The sequence below is a fragment of the Macaca fascicularis genome, chromosome 7 (genome assembly GCF_037993035.2).
Source record: "Macaca fascicularis isolate 582-1 chromosome 7, T2T-MFA8v1.1".
Taxonomy (NCBI): domain Eukaryota; kingdom Metazoa; phylum Chordata; class Mammalia; order Primates; family Cercopithecidae; genus Macaca; species Macaca fascicularis.
The window spans coordinates 57,381,599-57,393,553 of record NC_088381.1 but is presented as its reverse complement, the minus strand read 5'-3'; the positions used below and the strand labels follow the sequence as shown (position 1 = coordinate 57,393,553).

At 39.0% G+C, this 11,955-nt stretch overlaps 1 protein-coding gene across 1 annotated transcript; it reads left to right on the top strand.

The window, feature by feature from the left end:
- Positions 1-674: 674 nt before the first annotated feature.
- Positions 675-9,924, top strand: BCL2A1 (BCL2 related protein A1). The gene is made up of 2 exons (XM_005560237.5): positions 675-1,158; positions 9,643-9,924. Exons 1-2 carry the CDS (start codon positions 739-741, stop codon positions 9,748-9,750), a joined length of 528 nt encoding a protein of 175 aa, XP_005560294.1. The 5' UTR covers positions 675-738; the 3' UTR covers positions 9,751-9,924.
- Positions 9,925-11,955: the final 2,031 nt, after the last annotated feature.

Below are 11,955 nucleotides of genomic sequence, written 5' to 3'. Positions count from 1 at the left end.
GGCAACCATCAATTTGCTTTCTATTCCTATGGATTTAACTATTCTGGATATTTCATAGAAATAGAATCACATAATGTATGACCTTTTCTGTTTGGCTTCTTTCTATTAGCCTAATGTTTTTGAGGTTCATTCCTGGTGAAGCATGTATGTATCAGTTCTTCATTCCTTTTTTTGAATGAATAATGTTCCATAATTTATTTATCCATTCATCTCTTGATGGATATTTGAGTTGTGCCCAGCTCTTGGCTATTGTGAATAGTGCTGCCATGTACATTCGTATGTAAGTATTTGAGGATCTGTTGGTTGTGTACCTATGAATGGAACTGCTGGGTCTTGTGATAATTCTGTATTTAACTTTTTGAGAAACTGCCAGCCTTTTCACAGGGGTTGCGCCCTTTCGCATTCCCACCAGCAATCTACAAGGATTCTAATTTCTCCACATCCTGCATTTAAGACTTGTAAAGCTGAATTAATCACAGGATGAGGAAGTGGCCTCTCTGAAACATTTTCCTCTTTCACATTTTAAACTTTCTCTTTCATACACAACATGAAACACAGCCTACGCACGAAAGTGACTAGGAGGAAGGCCATTATAAAGTGATGCAAACAGAAATTCCACCAACCTCCACGTATCATCATGTGTCATAACTCAGCCAAGCTCAGGGAGCATTCTCGTCACATTGCCTCAACAGCTTCAAGGTGAGCCAGCTCAAGACTTTGCTCTCCACCAGGCAGAAGATGACAGACTGTGAATTTGGATATATTTACAGGCTAGCTCAGGACTATTTGCAGTACGTTCTGCAGATACCACAACCTGGATCGGGTCCAAGCAAAACGTCCAGAGTGCTACAAAAGGTTGCATTCTCAGTCCAAAAAGAAGTGGAAAAGAATCTGAAGCCATGCTTGGACAATGTTAATGTTGCATCCATAGACACTGCCAGAACACTATTCAATCAAGTGATGGAAAAGGAGTTTGAAGATGGCATCATTAACTGGGGAAGAATTGTAACCATATTTGCATTTGAAGGTATTCTCATCAAGAAACTTCTACGACAGCGAATTGCCCCGGATGTGGATACTTATAAGGAGATTTCGTATTTTGTTGCTGAGTTCATAATGAATAACACAGGAGAATGGATAAGGCAAAACGGAGGCTGGGTATGTGTGATGGAAAAATTCTTCATTGTTCTTTACTGTGAAATAGAAATTGAGAATTTCCTTGCTAATTAAAACAACAACAAAACACTTACCTAAGAATACTAGTTTCCTTGGGTGGTTTGTTTTAATTTTTAAAATAATATACTTTCTGGCTTATTTCCGATGAATCCTTGAACTTGAACTTTATAGTTGGAAAGTACTTGTGTTTCCAGTTTTTATTCCTAACAGTATAAATTACAGTAGTGAAGTTTGGGGACTAACAAAGCACCTCTCTCATTCAGCTTCACAGTCAGCTGTGTACACACTCTAATCTAGTACTTAGCTTTTGCTAGGGTTGTCATGACAGTACAGACAGTACAGAAATTTCCACAATCAGTACAGAAAGAGTTGCTATTAGATGCTGTTATTTTTAGGCATTTATAAGGTTGCAAAAGACAGGTGTAAATTTTTGTAAGTTCATTGCTTACAAATTGGTGTTTTCCAGTTTACTAATACATAGCAAATTGTAACATATACTTATGTATAGCAAATTATATATAATGTATAACAAATTATTACTAATAATAAATTCTGGGCTGTTAAAGTTTGTTGATTAAAACATAATGTACAGTATCACCAGCAAGAAACTTTATTCAAGAATTTTCAACTAAAAATTCACTTTATTATCCAGTGCCTCAAAAAGCCAAGACTGTGTAGGGGCCTGTGTTGAAACTCATGTTGGTAAAAAGCCTGACACAGCTGGATGTATATGCTTTCCTTTATATCCCAATATACTTAATTATTATTTTTTTAAAGCACGTAAGTGTTCATGAATCCTCTCTCCAACGCCTAATTCCTGGCCTTCACCTCTCCCAAGAGGTAACCACTGTTATCAATTATTTTGCATGCAAAACATGCCTACTGTATATATCCATAGAAAATAAACAATACTTCTTTGTAAAAAATTTTTTGTAAAAAAAGTTATGTAAAATGTGTATGTATGCTTATGTATATGTTTTACATAACGTATCTGTTATACCATATAACACATACTTTTTTACATATACACATAATTTTTTATATATACAATAAATTTTGTGTACATATTTTTACATGTGTATATGTAAAAATAGTACATGGTACTAATTCTGCCACTTATTATTTTATCCAGAGTTATTTAAAATAGTATTAAGAATGCTGTGTATATTCTGTTGTATGTAAATGCTGTAGAGTGGCCATTTGTAGCTGATAGCTCTTTAGGTTATTTCGAGTTTGCTATCACACACAATGCTTCATTGAATATCATTTTACATATATCTTCCCTTGTGCGTGTGTGTAGTTTTCCAGGGTGGATGTTGGGTTGTAGATGCTGGGTCATGGTGGCGTACATTTTTTAATTTACTAGGTCCTTGCCTTCCAAAGTGGCTCCACCAAGTTCCACTCCCATCAGCAGCTTGTTAGAGTATCCCACAGTCCCCCTACCCCAGCTGACTAACATTAGGTTGTTGCAATTCGTCATAATTTCCTTAATTTTTTGGGCTAAAAATATAGAGTTTATCTTGTTTCAATTCTTATTTTCTTGATTACTAGTAAGGCTAAATTTTTTTTACATTTTGAGCATCTTTTCATATATTAATTGATTATTTGTAAATGCAGGCAATTGTCGGTTTACACCCTTTGCCCATTTTCCTTTTATTTTGTCTTTTTCTTATTGATTTGTAGGAATTCTTTGAATATTCTGGATACAAATTATTATTATTATTATTTAAATTTTTTGAGACAGAGTTTTCGTTCTTGTTGCCCAGGCTGGAGTGCAATAGTGTGATCTCAGCTCACTGCAACCTCTGCCTTCTGGTTTCAAGCAATTCTCCTGCCTCAGCCTCCCAAGTAGCTGGGATTACAGGTGTGCGCCACCACACCCAGCTAATTTTGTATTTTTAGTAGAGATGGGGTTTCACTATGTTGGTCAGGCTGGTCTCGAACTCCTGACCTCAGGTGATCCTCCCACTTTGGCCTCCCAAAGTTGTGGGATTACAGGTGTGAGCCACGCACCCAGCCAAATTATTTTTATATATGTGGCAGATATATTTTAGTTTGCTGATTATCCTTTAAAGCTAACAACGTCTTTGGTCATTATAAACGTTTAAAAGTTTGTTGCGATCAAATTTATTGATCTTTTACTTGATGCCTTTTTCATTTTGTTTAAGGCCTTCCTGCATGATAGAGCTTACTGCAGCTACTCTCCTTTCTCAGTCACCTTCTTCCTGGAACTTAGTTCTTTCTAACTCAGCCTGACTGAGGCTGGGCGAAGCATGTGAAATGTTTTATCATGTTTTCTTCTGGCTGTGGGAGGAGGCTATACTTGAGGACTGGTGGAAATTTCAGCAGCACTCTGTAGATTTCAGGCGAAGGCAAACATTCTCTAGCACAGAGGACCACAGGTAAGCCTGCAGAAAAATACTCTACTGGTTTGCAGGCTCTATGTGGGTTTGGATTGTATTTCTAATGCTTAACATAGTACTTGGAACACACAGACAGTGAATAAATGTTACTTAAAAATTTAACTTCTCCACAATAAATTTTGTGAGCTCCCGGAACTCACTGTTAGCAAGAGGTGTGGAATTGTCTCTGAGAATTTCTAGTAGTGCCCTCATCTTTCGAGGGTGGTACAGATGTAAACATAAGTGTGGCCGGATGAACCTCTCCCAAGTGTAGATACAAATACACACATTGCCTGCACATGCACACACTCAGCCTTTCTAAAGTTTCCAAGCTCTCTTTTTTTTTTTTTTTTTTTTTTTTTAAAAAAAAAGGCACCTGAATAGTTCAGGTTGTAGACATGAAATACTCTTGAAGATGTCATTTCAAAGCAATCTCCGTGCTGCTTTCCCACCTCAGATGAGACATTGGTTCTGTCAATGATAGGCAGTGCTTTTTTGATTCAGTGCAAACTGGCATGGAAAACTGTTATCTTCTTTTCATAGTGATGTTGACAAATCTGCTCAAATGAATGAATTTACTCTTGAATGATTCATTTCAGGGGAAATGGCACAATCACATGCCTATGCTAGTAGAGTCAGTGGCCCACTAGAAGAAGTAAGGGTAGAGGAGGCACTTACAACTTTATCAAGATGTGAGCACCAGCCTCTCACTTCTACCCACCTGAAAAAACTCAAGAAGTCATCATAAAACATACAATCTGTAATTTAATTAAATGTTAAAATTGCCCAGAGACTTTATGAAAACTTTTAATCAAGAATGTGGTATGTGCCAGGTGCGGTGGCTCATGCCTGTAATCCCAGCACTTTTGGGAGGCTGAGGTGGGTGGATCACCTGAGGTCGGGAGTTCAAGAGCAGCCTGGTTAAGATGGTAAAGGCCTGTCTCTACTAAAAATACAAAATTAGCAGGGTGTGGTGGCGGGCATCTATAATCCCAGCTACTTGGGAGGCTGAGGCAGGAGAATCACTTGAACTTGGGAGGCGGAGGTTGCAGTGAGCCGGGATTGTGCCACTCCAGCCTGGGCAACAGAGTGACTCCATCTCAAAAAAAAAAAAAAAAAAAAAAAAAAAAAGCAGTATGTGAGCACAGCATAGATGTTCAGACAGACCTGGCTTCATTTCTGGGCTCGAGTGCTTACTACCTGTGTGAATTGTACAAGTTGCTTAACTTCCCTGTCTTGTTTCCTCATCTGTAAAAACAGGAAAATATTGCAACCTATGTCCTGAGACTGGTATAAGGATCAAATTAGTTAATATATGCAAAGCACTTGAAACAGTTCCTGCAAATGAGTACTCAATACAAGTTTACGGTTGTTGTTTACCATGTAAAACAGATCCTCTAATGGGAAGAAACAAGACTGGTCTATCAGTAATAGGACTCATAATCTCTTTCGTTACTCTTTCTCCTTTTTATCAGTTGTCTTTCCTGCCTTCCTGCCTGCCTGCCTGCCTGCCTGCCTTCTTTTTTTGTGGCTTCTCATCTCTCTTTTTCTCCTCTTCCACATTTACCATGATTTCCTCCTGTCCCCTCTCCTAATTTGAAGTGCTGAGAAAGGATGTGCTCTCACAAGATCTGAGAGGAGAGCTAGTGCCATTTGGCTGCCTTCAGCATTCATGAGGAAAGGATGGTTCTTAAAAACCATTAGAATGATCCTGAGATGAAACTCATGTCTCTTCCCTTGGGATCACCCTTCCTTTTGAACCAGGTGGCTCTTCTTACTTCCTCTGCCTTCAATGAAGCATTCTCCTCTGCGTATGCCGGGGGAGTAGAAAGAATGCTTGGCACTGAGCTCCACATGGGAGAAATCATGTCTACTTAATGCATCACTGTGTACCTCATGCCTAGAATAGGGCCTATTGCATAGAAGGTAACAACAAATATTTGCTGATGGAATGATTCAGTGAAGCAACACTGAAACTGGAGATTTGAACTCTGGTTTTCTCCCTCACTAGAGGTATAACCTTGGGTAAGTTACTGAGGTACTCTGAGACTCAGATTCCTTATATAATGTATATCATAATATGATATGACATATGATAATTTATTATATATAATATTTAATGAAAACAATCTTACCTACCTTTAAAGGAAAGCTAAACAATTATAAAACACTTTTTGTAAAACAGTGCTTTCCAAGCTGTCAAATACTATGCAACTATGAGGGTTACGTGGGAAATTCCAGGAAGTTTAGATAGGTTATTCTTTGCCTTTCTGAAAGTAGGATGTACAGTCAGAGTTGGTGCTTTCCCAGTAACCACCATTTTAAAGCTTGGGTCATACCATTAGGCCAAGAGGTTTCTCTTTTCTTTGTTATCCTTACTTCTTCCCTTTGCTCAGGCCTCTGTTCCAAGGTTGCCTCCTCAGAGAAGTCTTCCTTGATCACCCCAACTGAGAAAGTACTACTGCCACTCTCTGTCTCCCTGCCCAACTTGATTGCCTTCATAATAGTTTTCATGACTGGATATCCCATTGCATATTTGTTTGCTTCTCTGTTTATTGTCTGTGTCTGCCATGAGAATATAAGCTTAGTGAGGACAGGGATCCTGTATGCTTTCTTCACCACTGTGTTTCCAGCACTTTAACTGCTACTGGCATGTGGCCAATGCTCAGTGAATATTTCCTGAATGAATAAATGAATAAATAATATTTAGAGAAGTGGGAACAACATAATGGTATTTGTCTGTATCTTTTTTTTTTTTTTTTTTTTTGCAACAGGGTCTTGCTCTGTCACCCAGGCTGGAGTGCAGTGGCGCGATCTTGGCTCACTACAGCCTCAACCTCCAGGGCTCAAGCCATCCTCGCATCTCAGCCTCCCAAAGTGCTAGGATTACAGGCTTGAGCCACTGCACCCGGCTGCCTCTATCTCTAAAAATTCTGAAGTTCTGATTTTCTTTGGACTATTGATACAGCATATTATTTTATGCTTTGGTTGTCTTGTAACCAAAGTAGCTGAATTTAACAAACTATCACCATTTCCAGAAATAATAAGGCTGAAACAATTCTTAATTACTACTACATTACTGATAAGATACTGAATCCTTATTTGTATATTTATCTTTGCATAATGGTTTTAAGATACAAATAGCATAATTAAAGAAAATATGTCTGAAAATAACATTTTTGAAAGGAAGAAAAGTCACTCCCATCACCGTAACATATCCACATGCAGACACTGTATGCAACTGTAATTAGGGCATACAAGAGTTTTTTCGTGTGACATATTATAAATATTTTCAACACTGTCTCACATATTCCATGTTAACATTAGGTATTAATTTCTAATATCTACAGAATATTCTGTTAATTTGTCATATCATAATTTACTTAACCAATTTCCAATTGTTAGACAGTTTTTTTTTTTTGAGTTTTCCCCTTTTAGATATAATGCTTCAGTACTGAAGCATGGGTATGCTTTTCTGGTACCCCCTACCCTCCAATATTTTAGAAGACTGCCTCATGATAAATTTCTAACAATGGAACGACTGGTTCGTAAGATATGTATATAATTACAATACTCTAGCATATTGGAAAACATATTTTCTTTCCAAAAGCATGTCAATGGAACAATGTCACAACAAACTTAACAACGTGGGTGGTACTATTAATAATTTTGAGGGTTTGATAGGCATAAAGTAACAAAGCGAATTTAATAGGTCTAAAAAACAATAAGACTGTGTTGAAAGTACATTTCTTTAACTGCTATTAGTGTTTTTACCATACACTTGTTAATGATTTATATTTCTCTCTTTAATGGTCTTTCCCTTTTAGACTATTAAGGGCCTGAGGATTTTCCGTTACATTTGAATGAACTCTTTCATGCTATATGTAAATATTTTCCTAGTCTACTGTTCTTTTAATTTTAATTTTAATTTTTCATAGTTAAAAAAAATTTTAGGCCGGGCACAGTGGCTTACGCCTATAATCCCAGCACTTTAGGGGCTGAGGTGGGTGGATCACGAGGTCAAGAGATCAAGACCATCCTGGCCAACATGGTGAAACCTGGTTTCTACTAAAAATACAAAAATTAGCTGGGCGTGGTGGCATGTGCCTGTAGTCCCAGCTACTTGGGAGGCTAAGGCAGAAGAATCGCTTGAACCCAGGAGGCAGAGGTTGCAACGAGCCGAGATCGCGCCACTGCACTCCAGCCTGGGTGGCAGAACAAGACTTTGACTCAAAAAATAATAATAATAAATAAATTTTAATCTTCATCTGGTTGAATTCATTAGTTTTTTCTTTGTTCACTGTCCTTCTTTAGACATTGATGTATATAAGATGATATGTTATGACTGCTCAATGATAATAGACAATGATCATTGTCATAATAATAAAAATCATGCTGTGCACAGTGGCTCACACCTGTAATCCAGCACTTTGTGAGGCCGAGGTGACTGGATCATGAGGTCAGGAGTTTGAGACCAGCCTGGTCAACATAGTGAAACCCCATCTCTACTAAAAATACAAAAATTAACCAGGCATGGGGGCATGCGTCTGTAGTCCCAGCTATTCAGGAGGCTGAGGCAGGAGAATTGCTTGAACCCAGGAGGCGGAGACTGAGGTATGCCGAGATCGCACCACTGCACTCCAGGCTGGGCAACAGAGCCAGACTCCATCTCAAAAAAAAAAAAAAAAAAATCATTTCAGAGGGCCTCATTATACTTGCGAAACATGGGGTTTATGAAAATTCTAGGAAGGAGAGTAATGAAGTGGATACCTCTTGAGAGTGTATGGGAAACTATGAGTATGTACTGGCAGGAGGGAAAGAGGAAGAGAGAGGGACAGTTTCCTTCCTCTATCAAGGTATGACAGCATGTCTCACAGCACGATGCACACTTAACACATAGGCAGAAAATGGCTTTCTTAGGAAATCTTTCAAATGGGAAATCCCCCTGGCTGGTGATATTCATCCGCTCTGCCAATGATGCTCATAAAATGATTCCAAGGCACCACAGAGCTCTCGAATCTCTCCCAACTATCAAAGAGTTATGCTTGGTTTCTGTTTCAATATTAGTTACGCTAGGCTCTGAGCTACTTGCAGGTATTTGTAACCCCAGGTTCTGAAACCTGTAAGATGGAGATGTGAATGTTTGCCAGATGATCATTTGGAAACATTATTTTACCAATTTTCTAATTCTTTTGGCACTTGTTTGAAAATGTATGGAGTGGAAAGAAGTAGAGTGTTTGCATTCTAATCCAGGTTCAGGCACCAAGGTGTTGGCTAATCTTAGATAACCTATTTTTTTTCTGGGCCTCGATTTTCTCATTTGTTAAAATAAGGGAGGGCTTCAGGCTAGATTATCTCAGAGGTAATTTTCAGTGAGCATTCTTTGATTACGGACTGTAAATTAACTAAATAAAATGTCCAGTTAGTTGGGTTACTGTATATTTTTAAAACTATGTCTGATCACAAAGAGAGTAGATTATGAAAGAAACCATCAACCTTTTCATAGCTTCAAAGGTATTGGTTTAATTTGGATTTACTGTGAGTTCTCATGATTTTCAATACAATGCAGTTTACAGTATAATAGAATTCATATTACAAATATAAGCACATTGAAATAAATGTTGGACAATTGAACAAGAACAAGAAAAAAAAAATAGGCTTTCTATCCTCTAGAGCTGTGCTTGCTGTCCACTATGGTAGTGAAATGTGGCTAGTCTGAACTAAGATATGCCGTAAGTACTAAATACTCATTGGATTTTGAAGATTTGTTATGAGAAAAGAATATCTCATTAATGATTTTATACTGATTACATATTAAAATAACACTAAATGTATCTTAAAAGTTAGTTTTACCTATTTTTTTACTTTTTAAAATATGGCTACAAAAAAATTAAAATTACAGCTGTAGGTCACACTGTATTTCTGTTAGATGATGCTGCTTAAGAGGGGTAGAAGGAGTAGAAGATTAACTATTTGCACTATTTAAATGAAAATATTTTTGCTTTTTATTACAGCATACTTAATCTACAATGATTTTTAAAATGTTAAATTTATTCTCTCATAGGAAAATGGCTTTGTAAAGAAGTTTGAACCTAAATCTGGCTGGATGACTTTTCTAGAAGTTACAGGAAAGATCTGTGAAATGCTCTCTCTCCTGAAGCAATACTGTTGACCAGAAAGGACACTCCATATTGTGAAACCGGCCTAATTTTCTTAACTCTCATCAAAACGATTGCCAACACATACTTCTAGTTTTAAACAAACAGCTGTGATGATGTAACCTGACTTTCCATAGTTATGGAAATTTTTCCCCATTTAATGAATAAATTGTATGTATTTTTCTCTATGTGCCATTTTGTCTTAATTTCTTGGGTCTGCCTGGAAATTCAGCCGAAGGGTAAAGCTCAACACAGGAGACAGGCAATGGATTATGGGATGACAACCAGGAAGGTGGTGTGTTTTCTGCCCGTCGGTAGACTCTTTCAGGGGTGCCCATTACCCAGAAGTCCTCCATGTCACTAGGCTAGACTGCAGACTAGACTGAGAAGCAGACTCAGGCTAGAAGCAGACTCAGGTCGGCTTCCCTCTTCTTCCTTCCTTCCTTCTTTCCCATGCTGTCTGCAGTTTCCAGTGCCCCTGGCTGCTTAGAGTTTCTACTGATGCCTCCTCCCCAGCCTTCTCTCTCTGGCTTGCCATTTGGGGTTGATGGATATGGCAACCCGATATGCAAGATACTCGGGGATATTGTGACCAAAGAAAATTAGGTAAATGATTCAATGTGGAGCTAGTGTTAAAAAAATTTTTTTTGTTTTTTTTTTGTAAAAATGAACGGATTAGAAAATTATGTAGTTTGTTAGACCTTGTGTTCTAATTTTTAGGTCAGCAAATCTGATTGCAATATGGAAGCTATACCTTGTTCTAGACCTTCCTGGTCTTCCCTTCCTTTTTTTTTTTTTGTTTTCTTTTTCGAGGTGAGTCTCGCTCTGTCGCCCAGGCTGGAGTGCAGTGGTCCCATCTCGGCTCACTGCAAGCTCCGCCTCCGGGTTCTAGCCATTCTCCTGTTTCAGCCTCCCGAGTAACTGGGACTACAGGCACCTGCCACCAAGCCTGGCTAATTTTTTGTATTTTTAGTAGAGACGGGGTTTCACCGTGTTAGCCAGGATGGTCTTGATCTCTTGACTTCGTGATCTGCCCACTTTGGCCTCCCAAAGTGCTGGGACTACAGGTGTGAGCCGCTGTGCCCGGCCCCACTGCAGTTACTTCTTTTTTTTTTTTTTTTTGAGACGGAGTCTCGCTCTGTCACCCAGGCTGGAGTGCAGTGGCCGGATCTCAGCTCACTGCAAGCTCCGCCTCCCGGGTTTACGCCATTCTCCTGCCTCAGCCTCCCGAGTAGCTGGGACTACAGGCGCCTGCCACCTCGCCCGGCTAAGTTTTTGTATTTTTAGTAGAGACGGGGTTTCACCGTGTTAGCCAGGATGGTCTCGATCTCCTGACCTCGTGATCCGCCCGTCTCGGCCTCCCAAAGTGCTGGGATTACAGGCTTGAGCCACCGCGCCCGGCCTGCAGTTACTTCTTTAGCAATGTGACACTGGGAAATCAGTGACTATTTCTGATTTGGTCTGTGACCCGGTCTTTTAAACTGTGCCTTGCTGTGTGTTTTATTAATTTAATTTTAAAAAAGGTTTTTATGGCCGGCGTGGTGGCTCAGGCCTGTAATGCCAGCACTTCTCACGCCTGTAATCCCAGCACTTTGGGAGGCCGAGGTGGGTGGATCACCTGAGTTCAGGAGTTCGAGACCAGCCTGGCCAACATGGTGAAACCCCGTCTCTACTAAAAATACAAAAATTAGCCGTGCCGTGGTTGGGGACACCTGTAATCCCAGCTACTCTGGAGGCCGAGGCACGAGAATCGCTTGAATCTGGGAGGCAGAGGCTGCAGTGAGCCGAGATTGCACCATTGCACTCCAGGCTGGGTGGCAAAAGCGAAACTCCGTCTCAAAAAACAAACAAACAAAAACGGTTTTTATAAACCTCAACTCTTCACGTGGCACAGAAAAATTAAATGAAAACAGATCACAGACCTAAATTTATGTGAAAACTATACAACGTCTAGAAGAAAATGTAAGAGAAAATCTTTACAACTTTGGTGTAGGCAGACTTCTTAGGCAGAACACACAAAGCTTGAGCCAGAAAAGAAAATATTGATAATTTGAAAATTAAAAAATGTTTAATTTTTACTCTTAAAAAGATACTTCAAGAACTCAAACAGAAGGTATTTGAATTAGACTTCAATAAAGCTATTACAAAAAAGCTCTCAAAAAGGCACACCACATAATGGAAGACAATCTGTACTACGCTAATATCTGATAAAGGACTTG